The sequence below is a fragment of the Marmota marmota genome, unplaced genomic scaffold (genome assembly GCF_001458135.2).
Source record: "Marmota marmota marmota unplaced genomic scaffold, marMar, whole genome shotgun sequence".
NCBI classification, from domain to species: domain Eukaryota; kingdom Metazoa; phylum Chordata; class Mammalia; order Rodentia; family Sciuridae; genus Marmota; species Marmota marmota.
The window spans coordinates 48,241,320-48,256,317 of NW_025999977.1; the positions used below are offsets into that span (position 1 = coordinate 48,241,320).

A 14,998-nucleotide genomic window follows, 5' to 3' on the forward strand; every position below is an offset into this window, starting at 1 on the left:
CCTCGCTTGTCTGAGGTAGAGGTCAGGGAGTTGCCGCCCAGACCCCTCGAGGCCTTCCTAATTCCAATGGATGCGATTTTTGGTAACCCCGCAGCCTCGCGTGTCGAGCAGTCGGTCGGCGGGGAGCAGAGAAGCAGTCTGGGAGGCCAGGATAGCAGACCCCCGACGCCTAGCAGTTCGCCGTCCCTCGCCCCACGGAGCGTGCGCGCGGGTCCCAGGGCTCGCGGGTGTCGACCCGGGCAGCTGGACAGGGGCGCTTCCAGCGCGCCCTGCAGTGGGGGAGCTCGGGCCGGGGTCGGTCTGTCTCCGCCCGCAGCCTCCACGCGCGGCAGACGTGGAGGCAGACACCGGGACCGAGGGAGGGTGTTTCCACGGGTTCTGAAAGACAGTAGTTACATAAGGCAGGCAGAAAACCCATTTTTAGACGTTACCTTTTACAAGGAAGCTAGATCAACGTTTGGTGAAATTAAGAACAGATGTGAAGTTGACACTGTTATGCCATCAAATCGAAAAGAAAATAACATTTTGTCATCTATACTAAAAATACCAAAATCTCAAAACCAGCCCAGCTTGGAAATTGCCAAACCCAGCTATTTTAGAGAGAGCATCACAATAAGAATCCCTGAGTTTCCAACGGTTTTAAATAGCAAAGTGTCCTTTGTCTATTTAAAGGAAAGAGCAAAGAAAAAGAATGACAAACTTGAGGCATATGTTAGGGATTTCACAAACATTTGCTGGTCCCAAAATAGACCTGATGTTAAGAAGCAAAAGTTACAGGATGATAAAAAAAGTGTAGATGTGGAAAACGATCTTACTGGATATTATGGAAGTAACCCCCAGTCAGTCAGCAACCAAAACAATTTTGAGAGTAAAAAAGACTTGATCAGTTTAAAATACTATCATTACAGTAGTATCAAGTGTGATGTAAGAGACTCTAAAAAGAATTTCACTATAACACTAGAAAAGGCAAGTCGGGAGGAAGCAGTAACAAGCCTGAACAATTATATATCTACCAGGTTGGAGAAATCCCCAAACTGGGACTGTAACATAGGACGTATTTTGAAAAGAAACAGGCAAAGTTGCTGGATTATGAAAAGTTACAAGATCAACTGTGAGAATATGAAAAAACCTAGAGAAATGAATTTGCTACAATTGCTAGTAAAAGATCTTGTAAACAAGAAAGATTATTACAATACAAAAGTCATGAATGTGAGTGAACAGTCAAAGCCTCTGATGATAGGAATGCTGGGTAGCCAAGAAAATTTAATAAGAATTGACTGGTTAAATGGTAAGGGAGAAAATGATAATATACTACAGTTGAAATACTACACTATACAAAATGACTTCGATTTAAGCAAGATTTTTCAAAGTTTCACTACAGAAATTTTTAATTTCCTCAATAGCATTTCAGGAAATAAAAAAGATAATAATATTTTGGCCTGGTATAAAATTTTGAAAGGCAAAAAGCAAATTGGTATTCAAAATATAACAACCAGATATATGAATGTCAACATAAAGAATGACAAATATTTACAAACCCATGTTTTAGAACATTTAAATGTCATTTTGAAAATTAACAGAGCTTCTTTGTTCAGTAACCTTGATTCTTTAATAAGAATTGAAAATGATTCTGAATTGAAAGAAGGATGTATTTTCAAATGGATAGTGTGTTTAAACCATCCAAAAAATATTACAATGGAAAATTCTATTGTATATCTAATATGGATTTTAACTTTTTCAAGACTCTTAGAAAATAATATGAGACCTTTGTTAAAGAAAAGAAAGCTGTTTAAAACCAAACAACTTCTTGAAGGATCTAAGAAAGAAAACATGGATTCCTTCAGGACAACTTTTGAAACACATGAAAAAATGGAATTTGATGACATGGAAGAAATTTCTTTGACAAAGGAATCTAGTTATAAGAATATGAATTGTCCTGAACAACTCATGAATGTAGAAAATTTGGCTCACTGTAGTCTTAATACTGTTAAAACACACCTGAAGTCTGGTCCTCAATTTATACAGAATAGCCATGCATGTAATAATAAAAAATATTATGAAATAAAAACATATAACAAAGATTTAGATACTGAAAGAAAGCAGGAGCGCCATAAGATTAGTAAATTCAATTCTAAATGCATATTTGAAGATTTCTTTAATGTTAGGCAACAGGCCATATTGGCAAGCCAAAATTCATTACATAGGGAAAAGGTCAATACCACATGTACAATTCAAGTGCCAAATTCTAAGAACTTGCTAAGTGAAAACAAAGAAAAAAAATATGACTTTGTTTTGAAGAAAGAAGTAAAAGTCACAACACAAAGTTTAACAGATATCTGCCAACTTCACAACAATAATCCAATAGGAAAGGACGATAGTTTTTCCCCAATGCATGGCAGGCTTTCTGTGCAGTCAGGGTCATTAATGAGAAAGAAAGCACATGTGGAAGAAACTCAATCTGTTAATCAAAATAATGTAAGGGACAGAAATGAATATGAGAGTATTTTGCAAGAAAGTGAGTTAGCTAATTCAAAGTTTTCTCATCCAAAGAATGACTCTGCATTATATGTTAATCTTCAGTTTGAAGCTAATTCAAGTGAAGAAAACAATGAATGTTTTCAGGATTTAAATGCTAGATGTTTGTCATCAGAAGCTCTGACAATAGAAATAGATTTTGAGGTGAAGAGTAAATTTGATTTAGTACTTAAAGAACTTCATATGTTTCATGAAATTAGTAAGGAAAATGAAATTCCAAGCACTGTGGAAACAACTAATGGGCAAAAAAATTACTTTGGAAAAAGTAATGATATTGAGGAGGAAGAAATAGAGACAGAAAAAGATTTGAAAATGATTGTAGCCCACAAAACCCGCACATCTTTGCCCTGTGAAAAGGTAGCAGGTCTTAGTATGCATAAAACTCACCAAGGTTTATTTAAATGGAAAACAATACCCAATAATGGAGAACAGGAAGTTCCTAAAGAGCATTGCTATAGAACATCAAAGGAACAATTACTCTATTCTACTTCCAAGGAAGGTATGTTCTTTTCCATGATAAGACAATTTCTGCTTTTTCCCCGTGGGATAAATTTATAATTTTGTCAGAAAAGAAGACAGAGATGAAATTGAAGGCAAATGTTTATTGATGTGTACACTATTGTTCAATAAAGGTCTATTTGAATGTTGATTAATATACTGAAGTTGAAGGAAAAAGTAATTACTTTTTAAAAAGGAGTTCTGAACAGTCTTACTTAATTTCTCTAAAAATTAAAAGCTAACTGAGGGAAGAATTTCTGAGAAAATAATGTGTTTTATAATGTTAACATTTTTGAAATAAAAGTCACTTTATGCTGTAACATATCAATCTTTTACTTCCAGATGGTAAAAAACCTTTACCTAAAAGACCTGCTGTTTTTCCTGATGAATGTAAGGAAGAAAAATTTAATTATCTACTGAGGGAAGGTAATAACTTTAGTTATGTTCTAGAACTTTCAAGATGATCATCACATTCTTATATTTTTAGCATTACAAAAATATACAAAGGTTGTAAAGTGTGATCAAAGGTAATACAATGTATCTTCATATCTAGTTAACTGAGTTAGCAACAGATATACCTCTGTGAAATGTTTTGAACTTCTTTAAAAATGATGTAGTGTGGTGTTAAATAAAAACTTTAAAATCAGAGCTCTGCATAGAATGTATAACCGATAGAATGCATTTGAGCTCTATATTGACAGTAATCTCTTTTACAAACCAAACATAACCACTAACAATATGGCAATGTTGTTTAACTTCTAATTGAAAAAATAACATGCTTAACGTTACTTCATGAAGTTGGTTTTAAAACCTATTTCATTTTGTTGTTGTTAAATCAGACTGCCTGACTGGAATGCTGATTTTATTTAGTTGTTATTTTATATTGGGCAAGTTACTCAACTTTTCGGTGCTTTATGTTTCCACATTTTAAAACTGGATAGGGAATTAAGTAAATTATTGCATTTAGAGTGCCTGTAACATAAATAAAAAGTGTTCAGTTAATGCCTGGCATGTTGCTACTATTATGAATAGTAGTAAGTAAAGAGTTTTAAAACATATTGGTAATTTTTACTTTTTAATGTAACTTTTATTGTCTTATGTTTTAGGTAGTCATTTTTCACATGGCATTTCAAGAGTACATCCACTTAAGACATGCAACCGACCAATCAGGATTGGCTTGTCAAGAAAAGCTAGGATTAAACAACTTCATCCCTACCTGAAATAAATGTGTTATGAAAAAAATATAAGAAGATTTTGGAATTTCATATTTAAAATAATTTCAAAATATCTGGAAATGTTTTCTTTCCTTCTTTGGATAAATGCTTTCTTTCAGCTTGGAGATTTTAGGCTTTCTTGATTTTAAAATGTGACAGTTATTTTGTGTGTGAATTATTACCTTTACAAGTTTGAAGCATTTTATTGATATTTTCATAATATAAGCATTAAAGTATTTCATGATCCTATAAAACATGAGGACTTATTTTTATGATATATGCATTAATCCTTTGTAGAGAAGATCCATAGTCTTTTAGGTTTCTCAAAAGATTCATGGTTTATAAAAAGATAATGAGCTTCCATTCTAATCCACTCATTCTCCCATTTTTCAGGTGAAAGAATAGAGGTGCTAAGAGAATGAATGAGCTTTTTAAAGCTGCAGAATTATTATTAAAATTGGGGTGGAGTTCTCTCCTTCTACTTTCTTCAGCATTTGCTTTCTTTTTCTTTCTTTCTTTTTTTAATTTTAGTTGTAGATGGACACAATATCTTTATTTTATTTTTATGTGGTGCTGAGGATCAAACCCAGGGCCTTGCACCTGCTAAGTGAGTGCTCTACACCTGAGCCACAACACCAGCGCTCTTTTTTCTTTTTGTGATACTTGGGGTTGAATCCAGGGTCTCACACATGCTAGGCAAGTGTTCCACCACTGAACTATCTCCCTAGCCCTTAGCATTGCTTTGTAATCCTTATTTCTTTCTCCAGAGTCTATCTTTGGCTTCAGAGTAGAGTTATGATCATGTAGTTAACACTTGTTAATTTATTCATCCAGAGAACAAATACACCTCAATGCTCCTATTATTATTATAAGCTCAGTGATAGAACAGGGAAGAAGATATATCTGAGACCTTGCCGTTCAGAACTTCCAATATTTGATATTAGGAGAGAAATATAGTTTACTCATAATTTTAAGATAATCATCAATAGGAAAAAAATCTCTTTATAAACACAGGACAGACAACAATAAAATTGACCACTTGGCAAAGAGTAAAGAAGCACCAAGAAAGAATAAGAACAGCACAGGATGACAGAAGTAAGATAAACATATCAATTCATAAAGTAAATATGATTAGATTGTTATTATTATAAGCCAAGTACTCACTAAAAAACACCTAAAATTTGGTTTCATTAATTTACATCTTCCGCCATACATTTTCCAAGTTCAGTATTCTGCTCTAAGTCCTCCTGTCCCACAGAATGTATCACCTCACACTATAGTTTACATCTTTGTGGAATACAGGCTCCTTGAAGGCAGGATTCCTTTGTGTCTTTGTTAACATATCTCAAGTGCTTAGAACAATACCTGCCTCTTAGTAAATATTTATAAGCTATTGAGTGTGTGGGAGACTCCCCCTTCTCCTGAGAAGATCAGGAATCCCATACCCCTCCCCCTCCTCTTCAAAGGGCACCAAGCTGAAGAGTGCCAAATTCAAAAGTTTTCTCAACCAATCCCCACAGGACACAGGGTTCCTTCATCTTTCCTGAGTCACCCTGCCAATCAGCACCCGCCTTGTTGCCTCTGCAACCCTTCTTAAGCCCAAGCTTGCAAGCTCATGTTCTCTGCCCTCTTCCTCTCTGCTCTCTGCCCTCTTCCTGTCTGCCTTCCTCCTCTCTTCCTCTTCTTTCTCTCCTCTCTCTACTCTCGGCCTCTCCTCTCTCTACTCTCTGCCTCTCCTTTTCTTCCTCTTCGGGAAGCCCCCCAATAAAATCTCTTGGTTGAATCTCCATCTCAGGTGAGTCACTCGCCTTTCATTGAGTATTAATAAATAAATTTCTACAATTGTCTCATAACAGCTATATATTTCTGAATTCCATTTCCCTTTTATTTTTAATTAATAGATAAAATTATATGTTGATATATTAAATTCTATCCATTTTCATTTATGTGTGCACCGTGTTTTGAAGTTTACAGATACATTGTAGGATAATTATATCTAGCTAAATAACATACACATCTTATATAGTTACTATTTTTGTGTTGAGAACATTCAGTGTCCACTTTTAGAATTCTTAATTGTTTTATAATCTTGGGTAACTCTCTCTCTCTCTCTCTCTCTCTCTCTCTCTATATATATATATATATATATATATATATATATATATATATATGGATAATATAGGATAATTGTGAGAATTTAAAGGGATAATACATATTATATACTTGAAACAGCTTTGATAAATGGTAAATACTCAGTAGTTGGTAACTATTTAGAATGTTTGCCTTTTTCTTGAAAAAAAATTTTTCTGGATCCTGCATTAGACTGTTTCCAGGACTATGTTGTTTCTTTTAATTTTCTGAAAATTTTTCTTTCTTCCTTTTTTTTTCTACAGAGCTCCTCCTTTTCTGCCTCCATCTTTTAATTATTGTTAAGTTCCATATTGGATTTTTTTTTCTTTATCTCTGTACAAGGTAAATATTCTTCTTTATCTTTATACAAATAAATCTTGGTCCTTTTCCCTATTTTCTATTGCTGTGCATGAATATTGAATTCTGTTCTTGATTCTGCTTCCCCAAGGCAGGTTTATTGCTTCCAGTGTTCTTCCTTGTCCCTAGAAGGGCTTTTGTGGATACTTTAATCTCTTCACTAATAAATGCCATATTCACTGATAACCATCTCTGGTTCTTTCCTACTTTGAACTGATTATGTGATAAGTTTAAATTCTGAGCACACACTGCACTGTTTACAGTGGTTTTTCCAGGCCACTGCCCGTCACTGCTCTGAAAGAGAGCTTTTTTCATAGGCATCACATATCCCCAAAGGAAAACTTCTGCTGGTGTCATTGCTCCAGCACTCCTTCCCCTGCTGCCACCAATCAAAGACACATTTATAATATCTGCACATATATTCTATCCCCCTCCTGCCTAGTTTTGAGAGTTCTTCCTCTGGAATCAGAAAATTGGGAGGTAGAAGGAAGGTAACATTTTAGTTCTTTTGTTTTTGAAGTTCTTGGTCAAATTGGAAAAGCTGCATGGGAGCTGTGGCAGAAGACACTTAAAATTGAAACCCCTCACTTGTTCTTTTTATCATTGTTCTTAATATGTAAAAGTTGAATGCTTTCAGATCAGAAGAATAATATTCATAGGATAAAAAGCCACATCAAAAAACACTTGCTTTTATTCAGCCTTAGAATAAATCTGTTTTACTTGAGTTTAAAGTAACAAGCTTTTGCATGCATAACTATGAGTGTGAGAAGAAGAGACCCGATACTAAATCAACTTGCAAAAGTTATGTTGATAGTGCTTTAAGTATTCAAACCTTTGAATTAATATTCATTTAGTTTTTACTTGGTTAGAAAAGTGAAAAATAAAATATGCAAAGTAGCTGATCTTTAGTTCTAAATTACTGAATAAACGATCTTTATAAAGTCAGCCATCATCCTGAAAAATCTAATTCAGACATATACTCTTATAGGCATAATAGTTTGTGACAGTTTATATTACTCAAAGTAAGTTTTTGGACTCAGGGGAATAAAACAAAGATTTCAGAAAAGTAATAAATTATATTTCCTTACCTTATTGGAAAACAAATAATTATTTGAAGTTATCCTTGTTAGATATGCTAATTTAATATATACATTTTAAAACACAGAAATGTGCTATGACTGAAAATTTATAAGAAATAGTTGCTAAAGTATTTCACCTATCCAGTCTATGGGCAAAAGAATAAAGTTATGATATAAAAGTCTCTGTTTTTATACTTTGGTATGTTTTTTAATTGGGGACCCATTTAATTTAAGAAAAGGAGTCTTTTTGACCTCTGTCCTGAACTTGAAGCTGTCAGCTATTCACTCCACTGTCTCTACTGCCATTTCCACTACACCTCTCAAACTCTTTCCCATAGCATTTCTCATTTTAGTGAATAGTAACTTCATTTTTTCAATCACTTAGGGCACAAATCTTGGTGTTCTCCTGACACTCCTTTTTTTTCTCATAACCCATAGCTAGCCCCTCAGCAAATCCTGCCTGTTTTAGCTTCTCTTGTCTGGATTACTGCAATCAGATCCTAATTGGTTTCCCTGCTTTGATCCTTGCTGTACTTCAGTCTATTCTGAACACAGTATGGAGAACGGTTCTCTTTAAAATACAAGTCATGACATCACAACTCAGCTCAGTTCAACTCAACCTTCCAAAGCTTCCTTTCTCACTTTGACTGAGAGCCAGAATTCTTACTTTGATGTGTAAGACTTATATAATGATCTGACCCTCTATTACCTTCCAAACTCCTTTCTACTATTTTTCTCTAGTCTGTGCTCTGAAGTCATACTGGCCTGGCTGCTTCTTGGGCAAGTTACACATGTTCGTGCCTCAGTACACTTGCCTCCTTTTTCTTTACATTTGCCTTCTTTTCCTGGAATTATTCTTCCCAAGTTAGCTTACAGCTTGCCCTGGACCCTCTTCCTAAGAACTTGATTCAGATATTACTTTTACCTTTACAGTGTGGTAAATCCCTGCTAACATTCATATGTACATTTCCTGCTTTTAGTTTCACCTCCTTAATACTTAGTTTAGTAATACCATGTATATTACTTATTTATCTGGGTGATTGTTAGTCCTCCCCACTGGGTTTAAACTCAGAAGGCAATTCTTAACTGCAAATGTTTTTATTGCTGTATCCCCTACTAAAATAAATAAATTAATTAAAAATTATAAAAGTAACTTTAAAAAAGTCAATGCACTTTTTTAAAAAAAATATTATTTTAGAATAATATTAGGTTCAAGAAAAAATTGAACAGAAATGTTTCCTTACGTTTCTCTATTTGTACTGGTGTGGTACTTAAGCTACAGTTGTGAATCAATTGATATATTTTTTATTATTAACTAAAGTTCATAGCTATATTAGGGGTCATTCTTTGTGTTGTAAAGTTCTATGGGTTTTGGCAAAACATATAATTTTACAAATCATTATAACAATTTAGCTGGCTTAAAAATCCGTTCTGCTACAGGTATTCAATCTTCTGCACCCCACTTCACCCCACCCCTTACCACCTCTGGCAATCACTGATCTTTTTTCTTGTCTGTTATAGAACATCATAAAGTTGGAAGTTTTTATTTAGTCTTTGTGAACTACCTCCTTTTATTTAGCAATAGGCCCTCAAGGTTCCTTTCATGCTAACTTTTCTAGTGATGGATTTAATTTAGTAGAAGTCACAGAGACAAACCCACATAAATACAGTTATCTCATACTAGACAAAGGTGCCAAAAATATATATTGGAGAAAAGATAGCCTCTTCAACAAATGATGCGGGGAAAACTGGAAAGTCATATCCATAAAAATGAAATCAAATCCCTATCTCTCATCATGCACAGAACTCAACTCAAAGTATATCAAGGACCTAGAAATTAGACCAGAGATTCTACGCCCAATAGAAGAAAAAGTAGGCCCAAATCTCATCACATCAGATTAGGCCCTGATTTCCTTAACAAGACTCCTAAATATCAAGAAATAAAATCAAGAATCAATAAGTGGATTGGATTCAAACTAAAAAGCTTCTTCTCAGCAAAAGGTACAAAGAATGAGGTGAAGAGAGAGCCTATGGAAGGGGAGCAATTTTTTACCACACACACATCAGCTAGAGCATTAATCTCCAGTATATATAAAGTACATAAAAAACTTAACGCCAAAAAAACAAACAACCCCAATCAATAAGTGGGCTGAGGAACTGAACAGACACTTCTCAGAAGAAGATATACAATCGATCAACAAATATATGAAAAAGTGTTCATTTAGTAATTAGAGAAATGCAAATCAAAACTACTCTAAGATTTCTTCTCATTCCAGTCAGAGTGGCAGTTATCAAGAATACAAACAATAATAAGTGTTGGCAAGGGTGTGGGGGAAAAGGCACACTCATACATTGCTGATGGGACTGCAAATTGGTTCAAGCACTATGAAAAGTAGTATGGAGATTCCTTAGAACACTTGGAATGGAACTACCATTTGACCCAGCTATCCCACTCCTTGATCTATGCCCAAAGGACTTAAAAACAGCATACTACAGTGACACAGCACAATTCATAATAGCCAAACTGTGGAACCAACCTATATGCCTTTCTATAGATGAATGGCTAAAGAAGCTGTGGTATGTACACACAATGGAATATTACTCAGCATTAAAAGAGAATAAAATTATGGCATTTGTAGGTAAATGGATGGAGTTGGAGAATATTATGCTAAGTGAAATAAGCCAGTCTCAAAAAAACAAAGGCTCAAAGTTTTCTCTGATAAGTGGATGCTAATCCATACTGGAGGGGACATGGGACGAGTGGAGGAATTTTGGATTGGGTAAAGGGGAGGGGGCATAGGGGTAGAAAATATGGTGGAATGTGACAGACATCATTATACTAGGAACATGTATAATTATGTGAATGGTGTGACCATACTTCACGTACAGAGAAGTGAAAAATTTTGTGTTCCATTTGTGTACAATGAACAAAGAGCATTATGCTGTCATGTATAACTAATTAGAATAAATAAAAAATACTGCAATTCTATTTTCAGATCTACATGTTCAATAAAATGAAAACAAGAACCACAACAAAAGAAAAAAAACAGATGATACTCTTAATGTTAATGTTGACAAATTATTGCTATTTTTATAAAAATTGCTAATTAATGAAAATGTGAGTAGACTATATAACAACTAAATAAAGTGAATGCTATGCACAACTCTGTACATATAAAAAAAGAAGTCTTTTGTCTCAGTTATTTTAGGCATTAGCCTTCTATCATTAAAGAGTCTTTTAGAGAAAAACACAAAGTTCATTTTAAATTTTTCTGTGTCCCCTGATTAAATTCTGAAAGTTTTTCTCAAGGATTTTCCTTTAAGAGATTCTGAGCTTTAAGGAAACAACACTGTCAACATTGACAAAAGCTTCCATGTAAGCTGAGACATTTCAAAGCACTTTAAGCCTTGATAAAATGACTCCAAATGAGGCTTTGTCTTCTATTTTTTTTAAAAGCAGAAGCTGCATTTAGGAGTTAAAATGAACCATAGACTAAAATGATCAATATTAAGATGATGCTGTAAAAGTCTGTGCTAGACTTGAACAATTCTGGAAAATGGAAATCCAAAGTGCTAACCAATATAAGGGGATATTTAATGTGTTGCTCTTATGATGTCTTGGATAATGAATGCCCTGTGATGTGCTGCATGAACATCAGAATACCATTAGTAATTACAATTTTGTGACTGTAGAAATGTTAATAATACCATCAAGGTATTTATTTAAACTCAGTAAATGTTTGGTAGTTTTCCAGGTACTATGTAGTATATGCATGTAGGTATTGTGGTCCCTGCTTTTAGAGAGTGTGCAACTTTAATTGACAAAATAGAGGAAGCAAAAATCCATAAAAAGAATATAAGAATCTTAAGCTTTCATTTTGACTTTCTCCATATGACCTTGAATATGTCCAGTAGCCTCATTTGACTTTCAAATATTTCCTCATTTAGTCTATTGCAATCACTAAAATAATGTGATATTATGTTCTGCAAATTAAATACCCTGAGGGTTACTAATTGAAAATAAAGTAGAAACAAACTGTATTAAGTGTAAATAAAAAAGAATGTGTAATATTTTTAGGCATCAGCAAATTTTGTTATTAAAGGGTGATAAAAATGAAAAAGAATAAAGATTAGGACAGATATTATTACTTATATTTCAAGTATTTCAAATGAGAAGTATATGATATCTTTCCTAACTAATTCATTTACTTATTCCCTCAACACACAAATTATGTTGAAGGACTTAGTTCTTTTCTTAAGGTGAAATGATTGCTCTTCATTTTATATTTTACAGTTTATTTTAATTTGGAGAGTTTGATTTATTTCAACAAATCAGAAGATTGAAAGAGGTTTTCTGGGATTGGAAGCAATAAACTTGAAATTCCATAACTAAGAACAAATTATTTTTTAGTACTTCACAAATTACAGCCCCCAGAGAATAATGAATGCCCTAATTTTCTAGCGATTAATGTGCCTTTGGAGAAATATTTTCTCTAATCCTACTATGTTTAGGTATAATTTAAAAGTAAGGCATGCTACCCTTCCTTCCTCCCTCCTCCCCTCCCTCTTTTCTTCACTCTTTCCTTCAATATATCTCTTCCATTCTTTCCATCTCAATTCTCTTTCTTCAAAGGTTTTATGTTTGCTTTTCTGTCATGCTCTCCCTTTCACAAATAATATTCTTTTTATAAAATACTCCAGATAGCTACCATCTGCTTTCTACTTTTTATAATGTTCTTGATTGAAACTGCTTATGCACGGAATCATAAAATTTTAGAACTGAAAAAGACCTCGTGATAAACATCTCCACAGTAGTATAAGATTTATTACTCTCAACTGTTATTATACACTTTACTATTCTGTTTTTCTTACTTAATTTCGAGGTAATTGGTGGTAAGGATTTTAGATTTTTGTCTCAGAATTATCTTGCCCCCTAAGCCTTCAATCTTTTCTCCTTGAAGAATGCAATATTAATTTTATTTCTATCATCTCTCCTTAGGATATTCTTTTCTACTTTGCTGTGTTCTTATAAGTAGAAAAATTTAACCTTATCTCTTAAGCTACTTCTAATTTCCTATTATTATGTTTGCTTGCAAAATTATTGCTAATTTATTGTCATCGTACTGCACATTTGTATAGTTTTTAAAGTTTATAATGCTCTCTATATTTTACTTCATTTTAAACCTTCCCACCAATCAATTATCATTCCTATTTTCAGATAATGAATCTAAATTTTGTGTTAATGACTTTCTCAAGTAAGCAGATTGCTAAGACTTTTAGATTCTAACCACATATTTGTCCCATGGTAAAATACTTGTTGAACTCAAATGAGGTTCATGCTCTCTCTGACCATCAACTTCATTAACTGCTATCAGCTTTCAGATTGCTTTACTTTTCCTCCCTTTCCCTTACTTTTTCTTTTTTATTGAGCACTATTGTATGCACACACCAATCTAACTCCTGTATGTTTAATGGACTTAAAATGTGTTCTTTGTTCTCATGAGCCTGGCTATCTTGTTGAACATACACAGGAGTTGTATACTAAAAAAATAATAATAAAAACTAATTTTCACTTTTCTTAAATATTAGATACAAGAGATACAAAAGAAGAAATTTTAAAAAGTTGAAACATTTATCTATCCATAATATATAGTATAACAGTTAACCTCTTAAATGTTAAAACAAATGTTTATGTTTACAATTATAGTAATGAAAACTTTTTTTTCTTAATAGTGTAGAGTACTGGCTTACATAAAAATTAGTAAGAAAGTTTATTTTTTTCTATTAAAACATTTATTTTTATATTAAACATTAAAGACATGACATTAAGTGATATCAAATTTTATGGGTTCTTGATGTCCTAGAAAAGTACTAAAAATATATTCTGTATTATCCATTAGTTAATTGTTGGTACCTAACCACCACTGTTTTAAAAATACGATAGGTCTGTAAAGAAGTCAGACATCAATAAATATTTGAATATATGAATAGTCAATTCAGGCATATCAGACTATGTGATAGTTAAGGGGTTTCACAAAACAATAAATTTATGCATATGTCCACACTTCATATACCTTAAACATGTATATGTGTATTTTAATCCTAGTTTTATTTATGCTGAAGCCCAGCTTTCCAAATTCCCAAGAACTTCTAAATTTATTTCATATAACATACTAAAAACTTAAAAAACAACCTTCCCTTCACAGAGCAAGATTAGAACAATGAGGTCAGATTTGATAATATTCACTGATATGTGAGAAAAGATTTTATGTAACTTCAGTTAATATCATTTTGACTAAATATTTAACTTTTGAAATATTTCCCATTGACTTGAGTACCATGGCAAAAAATAGACTAGTACCTTTCTCTTTGACATGTGGGTAGATAGCCAAAAGATTGCATTGTGACTTTGTAGTGGAAAAGGAGGCAAGCAAGAGATGAAAAAAAAAAAATGCACCGTGACTTTTGGTTGCATTTCTAACAGTGTTAAGCAAGTAAACTAAAAACAGAGCAGTATATGGTAGCAGAAAGAATGCGGGTTTTGGAGACAGACCTGACTGTAATGCATAACAACCTCTTTGATTCTGTTTCTGCATCTGCAAATTGTTGATGGTAAGATTTCTCAGGGTTTTTATCAGCATTATAGGTAAAGTTTATAAGTTGTCCAATAGGGTAACTGACAGATAGTAGACATTTAATAAGTGTAAGAATTAATATTTAACTGAGCACTATCATAAAACATTGCTCACATGCTTATTATTCTTCCTTAATATAAGAACTTAGATAATTAATTTATTCACTCAAGAATATTTGTTGGGTAACCACTATCCATAAGGCACTGGTTCTAGGCATTTGTGGTATATCAGTGAACAGAATAGACAAAATTTCCTGCAATACTTGCTGAAGGGAGGCAGACAATATACAATAAATATAACAGATAAGTAAGTCAAACAATATGTAGCAGGTCTTAAGTAAAAGCAGAATGAGGTAAGGAAAGGGGTAGCATACGTGTGGGAGGAGGTTGTAATATTAAAGAGGGTGGTCTGCATAGGGCTTGATCTAAGTAAAGGCTTGAAGGAGGGGAGAGAAGAAGCTCTGACTTATGATCTAAATGGATTACTCTGGTTATTTATTGAAAAACAGGTGACGAGGAGAGGAGAATAAGACAAAAACTTATTAGGAGGT

The 14,998-nt window shown here is 33.4% G+C and overlaps 1 protein-coding gene across 1 annotated transcript in view; it reads left to right on the plus strand.

Moving 5' to 3' along the window:
• The window catches only part of Rad51ap2 (RAD51 associated protein 2), a 55,360-nt gene extending 50,691 nt beyond the window's left edge, over positions 1-4,669 (plus strand). The window contains 4 exon segments of the mRNA XM_015479435.2: positions 1-3,034; positions 3,376-3,459; positions 4,140-4,262; positions 4,641-4,669. Of these exon segments, the coding sequence (XP_015334921.2) occupies positions 1-3,034; positions 3,376-3,459; positions 4,140-4,262; positions 4,641-4,669 (3,270 nt within the window).
• The last annotated feature ends 10,329 nt before the right edge of the window (positions 4,670-14,998 follow it).